This window comes from Prionailurus bengalensis, chromosome D2, assembly GCF_016509475.1.
Source record: "Prionailurus bengalensis isolate Pbe53 chromosome D2, Fcat_Pben_1.1_paternal_pri, whole genome shotgun sequence".
In the NCBI taxonomy this organism is placed as follows: Eukaryota; Metazoa; Chordata; class Mammalia; order Carnivora; family Felidae; genus Prionailurus; species Prionailurus bengalensis.
This window is the reverse complement of record NC_057351.1, coordinates 27,267,075-27,290,107: the sequence shown is the minus strand read 5'-3', so window position 1 is coordinate 27,290,107 and position 23,033 is coordinate 27,267,075. Positions and strand designations below refer to the sequence as shown.

Genomic DNA, 23,033 nt, shown 5'->3' with positions numbered 1-23,033 from the left:
AGAAAAAAGGCAAATGTACAGTGTTTTTTTCAATTTAACAACTTTTATTGAGTGCTTATTATATTCTTGACACTGTCCTTTGTCTGAAGATTCAATAAATGAGAAATACTTTTCCCTCAAGGAGCTTATAGTCTAGTAGGGAAATAAACAGGTAAAGAGAGATATGAAAAGTCAGAGCATTGATAAACTTTATGCATCTAACCAATAGTTTTGATTATCCAAAAGGCAAAAAATTAAATTTGGTATAGTCTCTTTAATATTATACATTTGTTGGGTTGGTGATTATCTTTTTATGTTCCCTGAATTATCAGTAACATTAAATACATAGAATGAAATAATAAAAGCCATTATATTTACCAGATGAATTTCATCTGAGCTACTTCTCACTTGTGTGAGATGAAATCAATTACTCTTGTATTTAGAAGTGTTTTAAATTACCTCTTTAAATATACTTACAAACTGAGTAAACTAATACTTTGTACATGGATAATTGCCTCTTTTATGTGTTTTATTCTCACTACTTGAATCAATAAACAAGTAGCTTATGATAAGGAAAAGAGCTTTTTGACATTGGTCTGGGCAATAATTTTTGGATATGACCCCCAAATCACAGGCAGTAAAAGCAAAAATAGACACGGGATTTCATTAAACTAAAAATCGTCACAGCAAAGGAAACAATTGACAGAGTGAAAAGACAACATATGGAATGGTAAAAATATTTGAAAACCTACATTTGATAAAAGAAAGGATTAACATTCAAAATATTTAAAGAATACAAACAACTGAACAGCAAAAACAAACAAACAAAAAAAAACCAAAAAAATTAAATCCAGATTTTTTAAATGGCAAAGGACCTGAGTAGACATTTTTCAAAAGAAGACATACAAATGGCCAACATGTCTATGAAAAGGTAGTCAACATCACTAATCTTCAGGGACATGCAAATCAAAACCACAGTGAAATATTACCTCACACCTGTTGGAATGACTGTCATCAAAAAGACAAAAGATAACTAGTGTGGGCAAGGATGTGGAGAAAAATGGAATCCTAGTATACTGTTGACCAGAATATAAATTGGTACAACCATTATAGAAAACAGTGTGGGGATTCCTTAAAAAAATTAGAAATAGAACTGCCACATGATCCAACAGTCTCGCTTCTGGATATATTTCCAAAGGAGATGAAATCAAGATTTTTAAGAGATAACTGCACTCCCTTGTTCATTGCAGTATTATTCACTCACAATAGCCAAGATATGGAAACAACACAACTTGTCAATAGATGAATGGATAAAGAAAATGTGATATACATATATAATAAACATATATAATAATAATATACATTATATATAGATATAGATATATAATTATTATTTAGCCATGAGAAAGAAGGAAATCCTGCCATTTGTAACAACATGGATGAATCTGGAGGATATAATACAAAGTGAAATAAGCCAGAAAGGGAACAGCAAATGCTGCATAGTATCACTTATATGTGGAATCTAAAAAAACAAAAACAAAAACAAAAACAAAAAAAGGTTGAACTAAGAAGCAAAGAGGAGAACAACAGTGGTTACCAAGGGTTGGTGAGATGGGCATGGGGAGATGTTGTCAAAGGGTACAAAGTTGCAGTTATGTTGAACAAATAAATCTAGACATCTAATTTGCAAGCATGTACTGAATTGCACTCCACTGAACATTGGAAAGATGCTAAGGGAATAGATTTGGGGTGCTCTCATCTCACACAAATAAGGGCAACTACGTGAGTAGATGATATGTTCCTTAGCTTGAGTATAGTAATCATTTCACTGCAAATACACATATCAAATTGTCATGTCGTATACCTTAAATGTATGCAAGTTTTATTAAAAACATAAATTTAAAAAGATAATATTAAGAACAAGTTTTGCTGGCAATAAAAAAAAGGTAAGTGAAAATAGGTAGGTTGAGCTATTCTATTTACCACTAGAAAAAAAGAAAGGAAAAATAATTTAGGAATGGGACAGACTTGCAAAAGTAGAATAAAAATACAAACAATAAAGATATTTGCTGCTTACTAGATGCCAGATATTGTGCTTTTTATTTATATTTTTTATATAATCCTTACTACAGTCTCAGAGACTGTTAATATTATTACTCCATTTTATCAATGATGAAATTAAGGCTTAGGGATATTTACCTTTTCCAAGTTTACAGAACTAGTAAGTAACAGAGCCAAAATTATAATCTAGGACTCTGACAATCAGGCTGCATAAATTTTCTGTGCTTTCATGCCTCTCTGTGTCCTCTTGCTGCTTGATTGCTGACATAGCTTTGGTCTCTTCAGAATAAGGGTAGTCCCTGATTTCTGATGTAGAACACTCCCGGAAGTTCTCAGACATTTTGTGGCAGTTTTGTTTCCATGTCTGGCACACCCAATTTCCATATGGCACTGCCAATTACTTTAGTGAGAAATGTTCATCCTCAGGGAAGTCAACAATGTGCTGACTTTATACAAAGATATTAGAAGAGGAAATAAGCATGGCAAATCAGCAATAAAATAAAAAGTATCAAAAGATTTGGATCAGTGAAATGAGTCAACTCAAAAGGCAGAGAGAATGAGATTTATTTATTTTTTTAAGTTTATTTATTTTGAGAGAGAGAGAGAGAGAGAGAGAGAGAGAGAATCCCAAACAGGCTCCGTGCTCAGCATGGAGCCCAATGTGGAGCTCAATCTCATGAACTGTGAAACCTGAGCCGAAATCAAGCTTTGGTTGCTTAACCAACTGAACCACCCAGATGCCCTGAGAATGAGATTCCTTAATGAAAGTAGTCTTTATTAAATTTGGGAAAATAGGGATAAAACTTCCAGAGATTTTTAGATTTTGTACCCAGATTCCTGTAGAGTCAATGGCATGTAGTTACAAAAGTGAACATGGGACAGAGTTGGAAGTAGACTTCACAATGCACACACACACACACACACACACACACACACACACGTCCCCCCCCCCACACAGGCACAACCTGCAAGATTGAGGCACTGAGGCAAAAAAAGTTTGGTAAACGGAGTATGTAAGTTACATGAAGAAGAAATAATAAAGATCGCTAACAGATTTTATTTTTTCTTTTCTTTGAGTTCGCAGAAAACAAACAGACAAATCTGTAGGATAGTAATAATAATTCTGTTGAAACTTGTTTATTTGTATTATCCTTTTCTATTTCTCATATTTTCCTTATGAAGATATTTTACCCTTATTATTAAACCTAATAAGCTTTAAACCTAATAAGCCATATATATATATATATATATATATATATATGGTTTTATTTAAATTTTATTTATTTTTGAGAGACAGAGAGAGACATAGCATGAATGTAGCATGAATGAGGGAGGAGCAGAGAGACAGGGAGACACAGAATACAAAGCAGGCTCCAGGCTCTGAGCTGTCAGCACAGAGCCCAATGTGGGGCTCAAATTCATGAACTGCAAGATCATGACCTCAGCAGTAGTTGGACGCTTAGCTGACCGAGCCACACAGATGGCCCAGGATCTCAATTGTTTTTAGAGCTGTTGTAAATTATTGTCATATTTGGGCATTCATTAAAGTTTGCTGTTTTAATAAAGAGATAATTTTGACATAAACAATTTATAATTTTTTTAATGTTTTATTTTTGAGAGAGAGATAGAAACACAGAGTGTGAGCAGGGGAGGAGGGGCAGAGAGAAAGGGAGACACAGGATCGAAAGCAGGATCCCTGCAGTCAGACACTTAACTGACTGAGCCACCCAGGCATCCCTTGACAAACAATTTATAAATAAATGATATAAACCTAGGTTGGCTGAGGCAGAGAAGTGACATTATCAATATCAGGAAAAATGTGGTCTTTCTTACTACTGAGCAGCAAATTATATAAATAAGATCTTATGAAAATTAACTCTTGCAGGACTAAAAGTATCAATCATTAAGTCAATTATGAATAAAGCAGCATCATTAAAGCACAGAGTAAATTCAACACATATAACTTAATTCATTGAGAGTGTGATAATACTAGGGCTCATACAATACTTTTCTTCAGATGATGGCATAGGTCTGTGGTATACAGACCTATAATGAACAAAGAAATTCTACATTTTGTCTTGATATTCCTGGATAACAGATGACATTTTGAGAATTTTATGTCTAAGTTTTGATGTGAAGATTACATATTAGAAAAATCGTCCAGTTCTTATTTAATTCCTTAATGTCATTTTATAATATTATGTGACAACCCCACTTTTTCACACATGTACCCCATGCCAAAATTATATTGGAATGTAAGGTGCTATATGTTTGGAAGGTGCTTACTCTTGATTGTCAAATTAAGCTTTGTGTTTATCATTTGAGTTATAATATTTTATACCTCCTGTGGTTTTTTGCATTAAAATAATATCATTATAAACGATCAATTTCTTTTATCAAAATGTTGAAAACTCACAAAAGCAGATGATACAAAAGTCGACCAGATGCAAGAAAGAAAAATAAGTCAGAACCTGTGGATACATAGCACTGAGAAAATATTCACGGCCAGTTTTAACTCAGGTGTTTTATTGGTGTGTGTAATGCTGTAAGAAGATAAAGCTTATGCTAACTTTTCAAAATTGTATGAAGAGAGCAAAGGTAATTATAGTCCCTCAAATTATTATTTTATGGCTAACCTGAAGCAACAAGGAAAACCACTAACCCTAAAAATAGACAATGAAATAAAGATCACGGATATGAGTGAAAATTACTATTTGCAGCTCAACAAACATGATTGGAAAAGGAAATAAAATGGAAAAGGCAACAAAATGAAAATTAAAGGAAAACGAAATCAGACCAGATGTTGTGAATCTGTTTTTCATGCAGAGATGCTTAAATGCAAGGAATGGCCTTCCAGGCAAGGTTACTGAGATAATAACACTGAGTTTGTTCAAGATGGTTTGATTAGATGGTCTGACAATGGAGGTTTGGAACTAAAAGCAGAATAACTCTGTAGGCCAAACAGGGTCTTTGCATTTGGGGGAAAAAAATACCTTATATATACCTTATATATAAAATACCTTATATATAATACCTTATATATAAAATAAATATAATACCTTATATATAAAATAAAATATAAATATAAATATATATAAAATATATATATTTTATACCTTTAAGATCTTGAACAAAGATTATATTTCTCTCCTTTTTATTTAGCCTTAGTATAAAAAAGTACACCATGTTTTGTTTCACATTTTTATCAATCTTTTTAACAGCCTACCTCTTATTACTATCAGCAGTTTTTGCTGTCATGTTACCTTTCTTCCTGATTTTATTATCATCGGCCTCATTGTAGTACCTCCACAGCTTCCCTTACTGTGATCCTTATTATATGGATGTTCTATGTGCTACTGTCTTTCATTATGTTTGAATCTTGGCAAACATTTAACTACAATACCTTGTAGATAGATTTCATTGGTCCCATGCAATCATTGTAATTGCTGAACATATGATTGCTATTTGTGCCAATTTTCACCTTGGAAGTTTCTGTATGGGATTAAAAAAAAAAGTGTTCTTGAGCACAGAATTAAGAAAATAAAAGAACTAATTTTGTAAAAAAATTTAAATAGGAAGTTTTAAAATTTTCATGCCTCTCTTTTCCTAAATTGAATCTAGGATGAATTGAGATGTCCATACAAAAAGGACATGAACTATATTTTGTAAGTCATGAAAGATGCAACTAAAAACAAATAAAATGTGCAAAGAAAACAAAAGGTGTAAACAATAAATAAGCCACCTAATAAAATAATACTTATAAGTTGATTATGTGACATAAGAAATTTTGAAAAGTCCTTCATTTATTATGCAGTTATCACTCCAGTAATGACTCCCACAATTTGTCAATTACTTGTCTACAAACTCTCATTATTGGAGACATTAGAGAATGCTGAATGTACACTTGTCTTTTTGATAGGAAAATTATTCTACCCCTACTTTCACAATTACCAAGAAACTTGTAAATACACTGTGAACTTTGAAAAATGTATTTCCACAAGAACTCAGACATACTCACTATGATTAATCTGATCTCAACAGAACAATCCATGGTGTATAATGCAATGATGTACAGACATAGAAAGAGGAAGTGCATTGTAGGAAAAGGGAATAGTCTAGTCACTCTTACATGTAATTACATGTAATTCTTACATGTAATTCTGACACTCATCCTATATTCCTTATAGTTATTTGTTTACTTGCTTATTTCTGTCATTAGACTGTGCATTCTTTTAAAGCAAAGAAAATGACTTATTTATCTTGTCACCTCTACGTTGGCAAAATACTGGTAGAACTCTATAAATACTCAACTAAGCCACCCAGATGCCCCACTAAATATGTATTTTTTAAATATCAGTTTACAGTTACTACCAGTTTGCAAACAGAAAGAGAAAGAAGAGGGACACCTGGGTGGTTCTGTTGGTTAAGTGTCCAGATCTTGTTTTCTGCTCAGGTCATGATCTCATGGTTCCTGAGATGGAGCCCCACGTCGCACTCTGCGCTCACAGCATGGAGCCTACTTGAAATTCTCTCTCTCCTCTCTCTCTGCCCCTCTCCATTCTCTCTCCCCTTCTCTCTAGATAAATAAATAAACATTAGAATTTTTTTAAAAAAGAAAGAGAAATAAGAAAAATAATCCCGGAATAATTAAGAACGTTAATATTTATCTGGGGGTATCAGATTTATATTTACATCAGCAACATATAGTTACCAACAAATGATGTGCTTAGTTTTCCAAGTTTTATGTATTAAGTTTTATTCTTTAATAACATTGTTAATTAAGAGTAGAATATAATTTGAAATAAATGCTTTGGGAAAAAATTAAACTTATCCATAATTCCACAATCTATAAACACATACCGTTAGAAGTTTGAAAATTTTTCCCAGACTTTCTAGAAAGCAATAGAACCATATAGTACATACAAAGAAATGTAAACATACAAATACATAGAGATGGTTTTTAAACAAAGATTGTTTTTTAATAGATATATATCCTGATGTTTTCCCTTAAAATCATCTCACAAGCATCCTTTTATGCAATTTAAATATTTTATAAGCTTTTAAATTGTTTTATAACATTCCATTAAATAAAGTTATTATTTATGTTCACCAATGGTTAGTTTGCATTATATAATAGACTTATTGGTGGTTATTATTTTAATCAGTAGCTGAAATTTAAATTTTATTATGACATAAATCCATAAGCGTACATATGTGTAGAAGGGCATGTTGGTTTACTAGAAAAACAATTTGAAAGTGATAATTTCGTGACTCTCATTTCTTGATAGAACTCTACCAATCCACTGCATAGATTGAAGAGTGACTTCATTTCTCTAAAATGCTTAATAACTGTTTTAGTGATTTGTTGCTTGGCATTACTGAATCACTCATAAACATTTCTATACCTGTCATAGAAAAAAAAAGGAAAAGTTTGTTTTACCTTTAATTAGGTACCTCTATGACAGCCTTCCCATAAACTTGGTTTATTTACAAGGTATTAATACATGTCATCAACTTTAGATTTCACTTTCATGTGAATACCCAACTTATAACCATGGTGAAAACCTTTATAATCATTCTCTTGAAATGTGTAGTTCATGACTATTTTACTTAGCAATTTCAATACCTTTTAAATAGGGCTTAGTAAACTGTGGTATTATCTCTGCCTAATTTCATCCTAATTAGGAGAAAAAAATTTAAATATAACCAGATATTTTTAATGTCCTTCTTTTAATATCTGAATAAATCCATGTTTATTCAGTAAGATTTTGGATCCAGTGTATATTTTCAGAGTTAAATTAGAAAATCAAATAACAATATATAAATACACAGAACATTAAAAAGAGAGCACTTAAAGAGAAAAATTACTGATGCTGGTGAAATTGGGATATAGTTCAAAGGTTATAAGATGGCTATGAGTAGGATACATTTGAGAATCTCCTAGAGAGCTTTGTAGGAACTTCATGGAGAAACCTCATGGAAAGGCAATTACATGATATTAGCACAGACTCTGGAAATCTGAGTTAAGATGAAGGAAGTATACTGAGTTTCCTGGTAGGATGGTACCTATATATTTTAAACAGCATCTTTGACACTTCACCTTTTATTAGTTCTTATAATTTGCTATCCAATTACATGTAGTTTTGTAGGATTTTATGTATTTCTAAAAAACAATCATGGTGATTCAGATCATTTTGTGAAAACACTGATTTGTGGATCAGAAACTATATCCTGAATTTACTTCTAACCCATGGGCTTCTTTGTCATATGCATCGCAAATTCCACATTGTAATAGGTTCCTTGAAACAATTACAAATGAGACTGAGAAAGAATTTATCTCACAGAGAAGGGTGTACTCTGTAAATTTTTGTGCATTTGAGAGCAACATATAAGAGAAATATAAATTTCAACAAAAGGACATTGTGATTAAGTTTCAATAAATTCATTGACTATGGAAGTAAACTTCGCTATGGCATATATGCAATAATAATCTTGTACTTTTTAATCGTTAGCCTTTCTTAATGTGGAGAAATATTGTAATTTAGAAGGTAATTGAAACAATTGAACTTTATACTTAATGTATACTTAATGTAGAAAGAAAGAAAGAAAGAAAGAAAGAAAGAAAGAAAGAAAGAAAGAAAGAAAAAGGATGGGAGAGAGAGAGAAAGGGAGAAAGGGACAAAGGAGGGAGGTAGGGAGGAAGGGAGGGAAGAGAAGGAAGGAAGGAAGGAAATTTGCCAGCTTATAAACAATTCATTTGTTCCTAATTTTATCTTTATATTTGTTATTTACATTATGTCCTTCATTCTTTGGAGCGTATGTTCTACTATATGCATTATACACTCAAGGAAATAATTTAAAATAGTGCCAGGATTTTCCTATCTCTGTGTCACAAAGTATAAATTTCATAATTGGACACCAAGTTGTTCTGTATTTTGAACTATAAAGGAGTAGCACCCAAATGAATACTGACTGTTTTTTACAAGAGTGTTCAGCAAGAGGCATCCAGTGTGCAGGAATTGAATGGTTTTATTGCATAATATGGGAGAATTGCTCGCTACTGTCTGCTCCTGCTGACAATCCTGATGTTCAATCTGGTAATATTCTCAAAGCTATTTTGCCTTTTTTTTTTAAGCCCACTGCTTTGATATTAGATGTTAATAGTTCTTGGTCTATGGGTGAGGAAGAAGGGGACAATTAAAATGAAAAAACTCAGTCTGAGAGGAGTCATGCAAGAAAGTCTGCATTGAATAAGAATATCTAAGGTTTGGTTTATTTTTTCCATTTGTTTTTTTGTCAAATAGGGTAGCATAAAATTCAATAACCTAAACTTTTGCCCCTACATCAGAATAGCTAAATAGCTGTGGAATTGCACTTCATTTGTTGATTCTCCTATGGATATCTTTTCTGGTGATGTCTCTAGAATATTTTAGGTTTCCTCTAGCTATGATGGCTCTATACAGATCCAGAATATTAACATGACTAGAGCACTGCCCAAGTGAGATTTGCAGAATTAAAACTATCTCTCTAAATATACATAGATGGTATCCAATGCTCAATTAAGTTAATGTGAAAACTTATAATACATTCAACTATATAATATTATAAACAACCTTTGCATTATTTCTGTAAAATTTAGAAAATATTTTAAACCTATAATATCCCCGTCCCATTGTACATTTAAGATAGCTGAATAATATAATTATAGAATCACTATATCTTAAAGCCAGATGAGACTTTAGCATTTATAGGACCTTAGCAGGTGGGACAAATTTGATTTTGAGTTATGGCTCAATTACTGTAACTATTAATTTTGGAAAGACAATTATCTGTTCAAAGTCTCTATTTCTTCATCTTTAATGCTGAAATGTAACATACATGTCTTTTAGGATTATTATAAGAATTTAATGAAATAATACACGTATATTTAGCACAATGTTTGCAGATCAACAGACATTCTCAAATTATTTTTCTTTTTAAACTCAAACAAATTAATAGAGTTATTACTCTGTGAAAGCTAGGAGAATTAAAGAAAGAACCAAACCCTTTCTTAGTTATATTCTGGGGAAAATTGAAGCATGTTCAAAATCATTACCTCATTAATTGTAGACATCTGTAGATAATGTTGTTGAATATGTGGGATTAAACATTATTAGCTGTCACAATTTAGAAGCTAACCAGTGCTTATTAAAGGTCTAAAGTGGGGTTTCACAATAAATAACAAATATTTGAAGAATTTCCTTTGTTGGTACAGTTGATGAACCAATATTGATTCATTAACTACGTTCTATAGTTTACATTAGGGTTCATTATTTGTTGTAAATTCTATGGATTTTGGCAAATGTATAATGACATTTATGCATCATGAAAGTGTCATACAGAATAGTTTTACTACACTGAAAATCTCCTTTGCTCCATCTATTCCTCCCTCCTTAGCCCAGAGTCTCTGCAAACCATGAGCTTTTTATTTTTATAGTGTCCAAAGTTTTGCCTTTTCCGGTAGTCATATAGTTGGAATTATACAGTGTGTAGCTTTTTCACATTTGTTTCTTTCATTAGAAATATGCATTTAAATTTCCTCCTTTCCCTTGCACGCCGTGTGTGTGTGTGTGTGTGTGTGTGTCTTTGATGCAGGCAGGCTGGGTCTGAGGACCCAGGGGAAGGTCCCACAAGGCCAGCCAAGAGAGTCCTTGGCTTCAGGCAGGATAGAAATCAAACACGAGCCAGAGAAAATGGAAACAGAATTTGCTGGATAGCGTAAGTGACAGAGCAGTGTCAGGAAGACTCAGAAAGGAAAGGAGAAGCACTGTTGTTGTTCCTTGGTGCTGGGGGTTTATATTGGCTAGAGTACATGTTCCTCCAGGAATCCAGGGTAGGGTCCAGTCAAAGGCAAGTGTCAAGTGAACAATATGTATTATTCCATAAATTCCTGAAGGTGGGGGTTTTGATGCCAGCATCAGCTGAGGTTTGTTTGAAGCTAATGTCCTGGAACATGTTTGGGATCTGGCTCTTATTAGGTGTTAACAGGTGTTCTGGGCCTGGGACAAAACTCAGAATAATAAAGTTCCTTGCTTCCTCCTTGAAATGGGAACATAGCTTTTTTGGCTTATTCAGAAACAAACTATGGAACATGAGTAAATGGGGCCTAGCAGAAAAACAGCAGAGATGGAACCTTTCTCAGTGGAGTCCCTTCAGCTTTCCTACTTTAGCTTGATAGCTCATTTCATTTTTTGCTAAATAATATTCCATTGTCTGCCTGCATCAATTTGTTTTTCCACTCATCTATTGAAGGACATTTTGTTTGCTTCCAATTTTTTTTTTTTTGGCTGCTTCCAAGTTTATGTAATGATAAGTAAAATTGCTATAAACACTCATGAGAAAGTTTTGTGGGAATATAAGTTTTGACTCCTTGGGATAAATATTAAGGAGGGCAATTGCTAGATAGTATGGTACTAGTATGTTTAGTGTTGTAAGAAGCGACCAAACTGTATTCCAAAGTTAATATATCAGTCTTCATTCCCAGAAGCAATGAATGAGAATTTCTGTTGCCCCACAATCATCATGTGGTACTCTCAGTGTTCTGGAATTTGGCCATACTAATAGGTGTATTGTGGTATCTCACTGGCTTTAATTTGTAGTTCCCCAATGATGTGTATTGTTGGGTATCTTTTCATATGCTTATCGTCTTTGTGTGATGTTCACTGAGATTTTTTGCTCATTTTAATTGAGGTTTTTTATTGTTGAATTTTAAGAATTCTTTATAAACTTTGGATACTAGAGCTTTATTAGGATATATGTTTTGCAAATATTTCCCCCCATCTGTAACTTGTCTTTCATACTCTTAACAGTGTCTCTTGCAGACTGAAGTTTTTATTTTTTATGAATTGTAACTTAATCAGTTTTCCTTTCATCATTTATACTTTCACCATTGCATTTAAAAAGTCATTGCCAAATCCAAGATTACCTAGATTTTCTCCTATGAGCTTTATAGTTTTGCATTAAAATACAGATTTATTATTCAACATGTATCTTTTGCTTTACATATTTTCCCCCTGAATAGGAAAAAAAAAAATACTTGACAAATCGGTACATTCCAAGACAAACCACACAAAGAATAATTTCCAAAGTTGAATGCAAGATTTTTACAAATAAAAAGTGAGCTTGTGTCAAAAATTAATTATTGAGAGCCATCATGATGATAAGTCTCGTTTAAGGAGAATTGAATGAAGAAAAAACGATTAAATGAAATTGATAATTTAGAAACAAAACTTGCGATTGCACTACAGAGCAATAAGAATGTAATCCTTAGGATTATTTTTGCTACAAAAATTATTTCTCTCTGTTCCAGATAAAAATTAAGTTGTATTCTTATGTGACAAGAATCATTCGTATGGCTATCATTTTATTTTAGGTGTGCAGATATCAGGGGAGGAAATAGTTGATGGTATATTATTCCCCACTGAATGGATTATAACATAAACCCTCTACTTCTTCCGGCTTTGTCATTGATATATTCAAAGTCCGGCTTTGGGAATTAAAAGAAAACAGACTTTTACCTCCCAAACAGTCTGGTTCTTGCAAATAAAATGTGCTTGTACTTCCAGTATTTTCTTTGGGCTATGGATTTAAACTTCTGCTTTGGAAGTCAAAAGCCAATAAATTAACTTTTTGGTCTCACTGGGTTTTTTGTTTGTTTGTTTGTTTGTTTGTTTTCTACTTTCTCTAAGGCAAAGTCTAGCTTTAATTTTGGAAAACTGAAGAATTGTGAAAAAATCATAGAAAAAGTTTAAATGCATTTGAAAATCTTATAGTGTGGTGCTCTCCGCAGTGACTGAAGATGGAGTTACCCAGAGAAGTTTGCAACAGATGAATTATCTTTTGTCTAAAATCCGTTCCTTTATCACTTTGTTTGTTACTGTTTTCCAACCTAACAGAAATCACCCTTTGCATCTCTGGAAGGCTATAAAATGATTGATAGGAATTGCTAGTACTTCAGCAATTCTCTGCTCTACAAATAATGCACTTCTGGATTTGCGGTAACACCAGGACATTCCATTCCTCACCCCAAATCAAATGTTAAATGGGCACTCTGAAACGAAGACAAATCTTCAGTCAATTCTACAAAAATATCATATTCCGAATGTACTTTTCTATAATATCGCATTTTCTTTCTCTTAAACCTCATTTTAAAAATGATGTGAATGTTGAGTCCAAGTGCCTCTACAGTTGGAAAAAAACCAAATGGAGGTAGTGTTCCTAATGATCTTTGCCATGTCTAACAAGTAAACCTATTTCATTAGCAAAGACTTCAGAGTATGCATCAGTAGGAAGTTTTATACAAGGTATTTGGTGTTTAATTTCTTTCCTAGAGTTTTAAGGTTATATAGCTAGACATAAAACTCCAGCTATCCTGAAGGTCTTTCCAGCTACTTAAATTCACTTGAAATATGAATAGCAAAGAAATAATTGTTTTTAAGAAATTAGTTTAATGTTTAATTACTGTACATATGTGGGAGGTGCCCAGCATTCTTATTTTCTTTTTCTGGCACTCTATGTTTAGAATTTCATGCAAATCACTTCGAGCATCTTGTGAAACATTCAGGGTAATGGGAAAGTGTCACAATAATGGAAATGTTGCAAACCTTTCCTAATGCTTTTGTGCTATATTTAATCTCAGAAATTCAAAAGATCATTTAATCATCATCTCCAACATTCTCAATATAACTGCTTCAGGTTAAGTCTGGTTATATGTTTCTCGTCACTTACTTCACTTATTTTGAACATATTGTATACATTCATGTAGGACTTTTCTTTCCATATCTGACCTCCCCTCTCTAATTCTTCAATGTGATTTGTACTATGGCTTCTGATTGTATTGCTCAAAGCAATAACCACACAAATTTTAATAAGGCCAGCAAAAAAGAACCAGAAAAGCCTTTGCTATGTTTTTATTCTCTGCTTTGAATAATAAAATAAATTGGTGACTGTATATCATTGTTCTATAGTAGAGGTGAACATTCAATTCACTCTTAGTGAATATTCTTTGTATGTTTTTTTTCCTGTGCAAAATTTACGAGGAAAAAAAATAATTTGTGGCGGCTATGATTTTGCCTTTAATTAAACAGAAATTACAGTTTATTAGATAATTAATCTTCCAAAAATAACCACTGTTTTTCCCTAAATATTTTTTTCACTATTTTAGGGCTGTACAATATAAAATTAACCAACTTTAGTGAATACAGATAAAACATTCATTATATATCCATGTGTGTTTGTAAACTAGTAGCATTAATTTATTTCCAATTTTTAAGTTGATTTATTTATTTATTTTGAGAGAGAGAGAGAGTGTGTAGGAGGGGCAGAGAGAGAGGGAGAGAATCCCAAGTGTTGGGGAGCCCAATGTAGGGCCTCGCAAACTATGAGATCATGACCTGAGCTGAAATCAAAAGTCAATTGCTTAACCAACTGAGCCACCCAGGCACCCCAGTAGTATTAGTTTAAAAACAACTTACCAACATATTTGAAAAATAATAGCTTCTTAATGTGTCATTAAAGTACACATCTATGGACTTAAAAAAAAAGTTGATGATTATATACCTTCCACATTGAAACTTGTACTTTCAGTTCCAGGGGAAATATACAATTTCTATTGAGATAGGACCATGCTTGGATTTATTATACGCCTTAATGGCACATTCATGACTGAACGCTACAAATTAGGTGAAAACTCTAGTGAGTTTATAATGAAGGTTTTCAGTGTTTAGTTTTTTTTCATGCAAACGAACAGACTGTCCTTTATATGAGTTAATTTGTCTAAATTTAAGTGCACAGGTATTTGTCTGCCTAGGTTCCTAAACCATGATTTAGGATTTAGACAAAACAATTTACTGGTCCTAGGTGTGTTATAAGAGGACTTTATTCATTCACCCAACAAACATTCCTATTGGTCTAACAGGTGCCATGTATTATACTAGGGACTAAATATGATACCTCAAGCAATAAAATTGAGAGATATATTGATTAGTACATCATTAAAACATGGGAAGAACCTGTAATGAAAACATATAAGCCATTTGATGGGAATCCCAAATAACATAGAACCAAATTTGTCTTACTATAAGTCAGCATGGATTTCCTAAGGAATGAACATTTGACTAGTGCTTTGAAACAATGGTAGAAGTTGATCAGGCAGACTAAAGGAGATTGGCAGATGAAATACTATGATTTATAGTAAGAAATATATATGTGGGGCATCTGGGTGGCTCAGTCATGATTTCACAATTTTTGGTTTCCAGCCTACATTAGGCTCTGTGCTGACATCTCAGAGCCTGGAGCCTGCTTCAGATTCTGTTGTCTCTCTCTTTGCTCCTCCCCTGCTCACACTGTCTCTCTCTCTCTCAAAAATAAACAGGTACATATACATACATATACATGTATACGTATATACATATGTATATACATGTATATGTATACATGTATATGTATATTATATACATGTATATTATATACGTGTATATGTATATACATGTATGTATGCCTGCTTCAGATTCTGTTGTCTCTCTCTTTGCTCCTCCCCTGCTCACACTGTCTCTTTCTCTCTCAAAAATAAACAGGTATATATACATACATATATATGTATATGTATATACATGTATATGTATATGTATACACATGTATATGTATATGTATATACATGTATATGTATATATACATATATATCTGTATGTATGTATATATATACACATATAAACACATATGTATATATATAGTTTTTGTCCCATTTCTGGCATGGAACCTTAAAACTTTTGGAATTTCCCAAATGATGAGAGCAATAAAAGTGTTTTTGTTATGTTAATGAGGTGACATTTGTATCCCACCCCTCATCCCACTGTGGGGTGATTGCCAGGGTAATTAATCAACCTTGTGATTAGAAGGTTGCAATTATGGAATTTCAGTCCCATCCTGTGGCCTCTGGGGTGGAAGAGGATCTGGAGGTTGAATCAAGTGCCAAAGGCCAGTGATTCAGTGATTTAATTAATCATGCCTGTGTAATGAAGCCCCTATAAAACCCCAAAAGGACAGGTTTTGGAGAGAGGCCAAGTTGGGAATACTTGGGGATGTGTGGAAAATGGCACACCTGGAGAAGGCGCGGAAATTCCCTGCCCTTCCCACATATTTTGCTTTATGGAATTTTCATCTGGCTGTTTTGAGTTATAAAAGCTGAATCTAGAAAGTAAAATGGTTCTCTGAGTTCTGTGAGATGCTCTAGAAACTTAAACAAACCCAAGGAGGAGGTCGTGGGACCTGATTTGTGGCCAACCAGTGGGGTCAGAAGTACACATAACAACCTGGGCCTACAACGGGCTCTGAGGTCGGGCAGGGGGGCAGTTTCATAGGACTGAACCCTTAACCTATGGAATGTGATGCTATCACTGGGTGGTGAGTGTTGGAATTGAATCGTAGAACACTAATTTGGTGTCCAGAGAATTGCTTGTTGGTGTGGGGAAGTGAACATCAGTTGAATGGAACTCCATGGTTTTCTTTTTCTATATATTTGGGATACCTGATATTTTTAAGTGTTTTATAACCTGTATAGTGTTGCTTTTAATCAGAATTAAGCATTCCATCATTCCATCATTCCACTATTTTAATCTAGAAATTTTCCTCAATTCATACTGATCAGTCACTCAAATCTAAAATTGAGTCAGTTGGAACTGAAATCTAAAATAATATGTAATTTCTGGGGCATCTGGGTGGCTCAATTGGTTAAGCATCTGATCTTGATTTCAGCCTAGGTCATGACCTCGTGGTTCATGGAATTGAGCCCCGCATCCAGCTCTGCACTGACAATGTGGAGCCTGCTTGGGATTCTCTCTCTTTCCTCTCCCCTGGTGTGTGCTCTCTCTCTCTGTCTCTCAAAATAAATAAAATACACATTTATTTAAAATATAATAATAAAATACAAAATTTATTTAAAAAATAAAATAATATGTCATTTCTAAAAGTACAGATAAAAATATAAAATTTTATATTTCACAAATTTTGCTATTAAAGAGATAAAAGCAAAATCATGCCTTTTTTTCCTTTCATAATTGTTAATGTCCTTTATTCCCATTGGGTACCACCTCTGAGGTCAGAAGTTAATACGGGTTGTAATATGCAACGCTAATTTGATCTGTTTACTTGCAGAGAGCCATATCCTAGAAGATGTCAACAAATGTATCATAGCCTTGAGAGACCAGGATGCTGATAACTTAGACCGTGCTGCAGGTGCCATCAGAGGACGGGCAGCAAGACTTGCTCATATTGTCACAGGTGAAATGGACAGTTATGAGCCAGGAGCTTACACTGAAGGTGTGATGAGAAATGTTAACTTCCTTACAAGTACTGGTAAGTCTCAGTCCCCAGTAACAACTGCACTATTCCTGACATTCGAATCTCTGTGGCTACCAAATATTCATACACGTGGAAAGAAGATCTCTGCTTGTGTTGTTTGTTAAGCAATAGGTTGCTCCACCATCTGATAGGTGCTTGCCTCTTGTGGTTAGATGATTTGAAATTTATTTCTAGCAGTAAATATATTTGTTGGGAAAGGTAAGTGTTTTATAAATATGTGTTATATAAATTAGCTACAGGCCTTAGCCACTTATGAATGTTTATTAATGCCAGAACTGTTAGGATATATAATTGGGCCAGATGTTATAAGTACGTAATAGTTTCCAAATCCTCTTTCAGCTGTATCATTGGTACCCCAGGTTTTTGCTTATGTTGCTTAAACAGGAAACTGGTCCTATGGTTCCAGAGAAATGCTCTGTACTGTCTTTCACAGTCTGTTTGCAAACATTTTGCTCTTCAAAATCTTCAGAATCTTCTGTGATTACTTGACAAATATGGAATGAGGGGCACCTGGATGGCTCAGTTGGTTAAGCATCCGACTTTGGCTCAGGTCATAATCTTGCTGTTTGAGAGTTTGAGCCCCATATCAGCTCTCTGCTGTCAGGGCAGGGCCTGCACTGGATCCTTCGTCCCCCTCTCTCTCTGCCTCTTCCCCACCAGCAACCGCACTTTCTTTCTTTCTCTCTCTCTCAAAATTAAATAAAAATAAATAAATAAATAAATAAATAAATAAATAATAAAAAGAAATATGGAATGAGGATTGTGTTTTCGTTGAAGCACCCAGTTTAATATTTTTTTTTAAATTTCTTAAATGTTTATTATTATTGAGAGACAGAGAGAGAGAGAGCATGAGCATGGGAGGGGCAGAGAGAGGAGAAGACACAGAATCTGAAACAGGCACCAGGCTCTGAGCTGTCAGCACAGAGCCCGAAGCAGGGCTCGAACTCACAAACTGTGAGATCATGACCTGAAGTCGGATGCTTCACTGACTGAGCCACCCAGGCGCCCCTAATAATTAAAAAAAAATTTTTTTAACATTTTTTGTATTTTTGAAACAGAGAGAGACAGAGCATGAACAGGGGAGGGTCATAGAGAGAGGGAGACACAGAATCTGAAACAGGCTCCAGGCTCTGAGCTGTCATCACAGAGCCCGACGCTGGGCTCGAACTTACGGACCGCGAGATCATGACCTGAGCCAAGATCGGATACTTAACCGACTGAGACACCCAGGCACCCCTATTTTTAAATAGGGAAGTAAATGCTTATTTTGAATCACTCAGTAAAATGGCATTCTTATATTAAACACTATTAACATTTCTCCAACAAACTTACAGAAGCATTTGATTTCATACAGATTTAGAAAAAAATGGATATAATTTAAATAAGGGCAATCAATTATTTTTATAAATCATCATGGAAGAATTTTTTCCTGTGAAAACCCTTTGCATTCTGTGAAATCCTCAGTTTGAATTTTTCTTACTAATTAACTCAACACTAGGGTGATGGTGCACCCATGATTACTAAAATATTTGAAATTCCATATTTAAGGCATTGATTCTACCTAGAGAATTGTCCTTTATGTTATGGAGAGGGCATATCAAATTCGAATGATACGTACAATGTTTTGTTAAAGTGGTAGAAGGAATAAGGATGGGTGATTTTGCAGGGACAGGAGAGGGAGCTGCTTCTTAAATTTAAATGACTAAGGGAAACCCACCAATGGTGGAATCAGCCTTCAGTGGGGAGTAGTTCTGAAGAGGCATACCACACAGTTGGTACAGAATTGATGATTAATGTCACTGTTTTCCTAACAGCTTGATCTAGAAAATCATTGGTGAATCTTGGCACAAGGTTTTCTCATAATCTCTTTAAAAACATTTCTAAAATAGTGGAACATTGAAGATAGGCTAAGGAAAGATGGAGAGGGTCCGTTGGTACCTGTTGATGATAGTATATTTCTATATTGTACCTATAACTGTTAATATTATATTTCTGTAACAACTCAAAAGCCACTGGTGTTCTAAATACGGCCCTGGTAGTTGTCATATGATATGTACCACACACCACATAATGACGTATGGTGATATATTTAGTTAAGGAAATAAATATATTGATTAATTGTGTTAATGGTAGTTCTGCGTCTTTTCCACGAACTAAATATGACTGGTCTTCTTGTTGGTCAAAATCAAGTACAGAGATATCTGATATATTTTTTTTCTACTTTCCGAGAATAGAATTATAAGTAAAAGAAGAATGCACTAGGGGTTCTCTTTTTAGCCAAATGAAAATTTCCTTCAGGGAGTTGAATAGGTCAGGTCTACCAGGATCTTACATATATCTTGCCTCTGTCTCAATTTTCTATTCATATTAGTAATGTCCTTTGGACACACTGTTATGGTCAGAATGTCTGTATGAGTTACCAAGCTTACAGTTTCATTTTCCATAGGATAGAGTTTATATGAGCTGTAAGCAAAGAAATAGAAATGAAATTCTAAACTGTCCAGGATGTGAAGTGTATTGTAGGAACCCTGTTCACAATCAATTCTTATAATCTGAAATAAGAAAATAAAAATAAAGCAAAGTTATTTATGCCTTTAATTACAAGTTTGTCAATACCTCTATGATTTATAATGGCCTATGAGATAACTAACCAATATTGGGTACAAAATTCATTCATTCAGAAGATGGAGAAGTCTTTTCCCTCTAATTAGTTGTATATAACTTTAATTAAAATTCTCCAGGTAAGTCATATCCTGTGCCCCAAATATAATAAGTATAGAATAATTCTGGGCTGTTCTGTAAGTCTCATTATTAATGTAACTATAATTTATGACTTTCCAATTTTGTCATTTTAGTTTTTCAAATAATTTTTTGACTTATCTTTGGAGAAATATTCTCCTTTTTGTTATATGTCTAATTCCAGACTTTTCTCCAGTTTTTCTTGAAATTTATCAAAAGCATGCCCTACTAAAGGGAATTCTGAACAATAAATTAGATGAAAATGCTAATTAGATCAGCTTGATCTTAACCAAAGCTGAAATATGTGAGCATTTTCCCTCCCGTAGAGATACTATGAAAAATACTTTCAACTATTCTATCCTCCATAATTAAATAACAGAAGATGTTCATCTTTGTTCACATCTGCTCATCACTCGGACTTATTATTTATAAATAATCATCAAATTAAGTAATTGGAAATGTCATGTTTTGTGTCATGAAGCCTTAATAGTTAACATTTTAGCAAGTGAATGGTCTGTACATAGGTGGCCTTTCTTTTTCCTTTTCCCTTATACAGTTCTCAGGTCTTGACCCTGCTTCCTGAAAATCACTTAATAAGGAGCTTTTGTGAATTGTTTTTATGACCGAGACTTCCTTAACACTGCAAAATTTGCCTTAAAGTACTGTAATCAATGATAAAACCTAAGCCCTGCTTATCTAAATCACAGAGTGTTTTTGGAACATTGCACCTTTGATTTTAATCAGACTTTGTGGCTCATTAGCACATTTTCAAGATTTGATGATCTTCTAAGTATTTCCTCAGCATTAGGAAGCAGGGCTGCCCTGTTACATTGCAGGAATTTGCACTGTTCATAAGCCCTAGCAGTCGGCTTTGTGTGAAATGTAGGCAACATCTGGAACACTGCATTTCATTCCGACAGAGGCATAATTTTGTCATCTCCATGTGGTATTTTTTATTCTGCCCAATTTTTCCGTTATGAAGCTTATTCATTTGTCAGGATTTCCTGATAGGAGAGAGGAAATATATTGACTTTTTCTGGTTAAATAACAAACCTTATCAATTTTAATGTGAAGGCTTAGAAGTTACATTCCTACACCAACTTTAGTTCTTTCACGCTAGGTTTGGGGAAAAACCTAAACCAAGGGGGGACTGAAAACAGTATTTTTCGGATGTGATTTATGGACTCTTATCAAATTCAGAAATTAGCATTCCCCAAAGCATCTGTTGCAAACCACCAAACTCCACCTGGTTTCAATGTCAGCCAGCCTCATGGACCAAAACAGAGCAGGCACATAAATAAACCTGACCAAGATATCCGGGTGGCATCCACTGCTGGCAACTTGCAGTGAAGACAAGCAAAGGGTTATTCATCAAGTACTCCATCAAACCCAAACTGGAAAATCTGTACCCAGAATCCTTCCCCTAATAGAATGGAGAAGAACCATATGGTTGCAATTTTTCTTCTTACAGACACATTAGACAGTTGAAAACAATCTAGAACCAACAAATACTTCCAAAATGTTCTTATACATTTTTCTTACAGCCAGCTTGAACCATAGACTTTTAAAATGAATTTTATCTAAAAATAATTTTTAAAATGTTAATAGCAATAAATCCTGTCAAGTCCCTTTCATTTAATATTCTTCACGTAAAAATATCCTACATTTTGTAGCCAGATTAAAACATGTTTATTTACTATCCTTATGTTGCATCTCTGGTCTATAACCTTAAATAATTATAAGATAAAATGCAAAAACTTTAGTTTTTAGCAGTTTTTGCCCTCCACAATCCAGCAGAGTCTCATAATTTGTCATCCATATACTACGTATGACTCAGTATGACTCAAAATAATTTTTATGTGTCCAGTAGTTTTGAACAGTACAATTTTGTTTTGTCTTAAGAATTAGTGTCTAATTATATATATAATGACCTATATAAATAACATATATATTAAATACACATATAAATAATATACATAACATATACTTATAAATTACATTCATTGTATGTATGGAAAAACTCAGATGAATGGCTTATTCTAATAAATGGGAAAGTCTGGCAACTCTAGGACAGAGTTTGCTATGAAATTGGCTGGAGCTTAGTGGTGTTTCCTTTTCATTGAGCCTCAGCGATAGTCTCCACCATGCCATAGTCTCCTCCACTCCTTTCATTATATACCTAGCTGCTTAACTCACTTAATTTATCTGTCTAAACTCTATTGGCATTTGAGTTCACCTGAACATGCTTTTCTAAGTTGTTGTTTTTTGGAGGTTTTTTCTTCCTTTTTTGGGCCGAAGGCACTTTCTACTCCATCTAAGTTGGTAGTTTCACATTTTATTTTCACATTTTATCTGTCTTTCAAGAAACAGTTCATATCCCATGTCCTCTGGGAAACTTTCTTTACTTCCTCTGGTAGTAGGGAATTCTTTCTGGTTTCATGTACTATAGATTTTAAAGGACTTGCCACTCAGTCCTATCATTCTAGATAACCATATGCTGTTGATGAACTCTTAAGATATACTTACACAGAAATGACTTTTTCCTTCAACATAGAATATAAGCTATAGAAGAAAATGTTGTGTGTCTTGCATTTTTTAAATTTCTCTTTGCATCTTTTCCAGACCTACCATTGTGTCTTGCATGGTGTTAGATTAAAACAAAGCAATGCAGCAAAACAACCCTTGAATTGTGTCTATATGCGTGTACTAATTCTATTCTAACAGTGAAAAGTCTTTTCTTCTCTAGTGTCCCTCTAAAATTATAACTATTGTCCAACACTTTCTCAAATGCCACCACCTTCACATAGTAGCTTCTGATACCATTTCAGTTAGAATTAATTGCTCTGTTATATATGTTA

General features: G+C 33.8%; 1 protein-coding gene across 2 annotated transcripts in view; it reads left to right on the top strand.

The window, feature by feature from the left end:
* The window catches only part of CTNNA3 (catenin alpha 3), a 1,753,506-nt gene that overhangs the window by 1,261,470 nt on the left and 469,003 nt on the right, over positions 1–23,033 (top strand). For both annotated transcript variants that reach the window (XM_043596448.1, XM_043596447.1), the window contains exon 12: positions 17,230–17,430. In XM_043596448.1, coding sequence (XP_043452383.1) covers positions 17,230–17,430 — 201 coding nt within the window. The remainder of the gene's footprint in view (positions 1–17,229; positions 17,431–23,033) is intronic.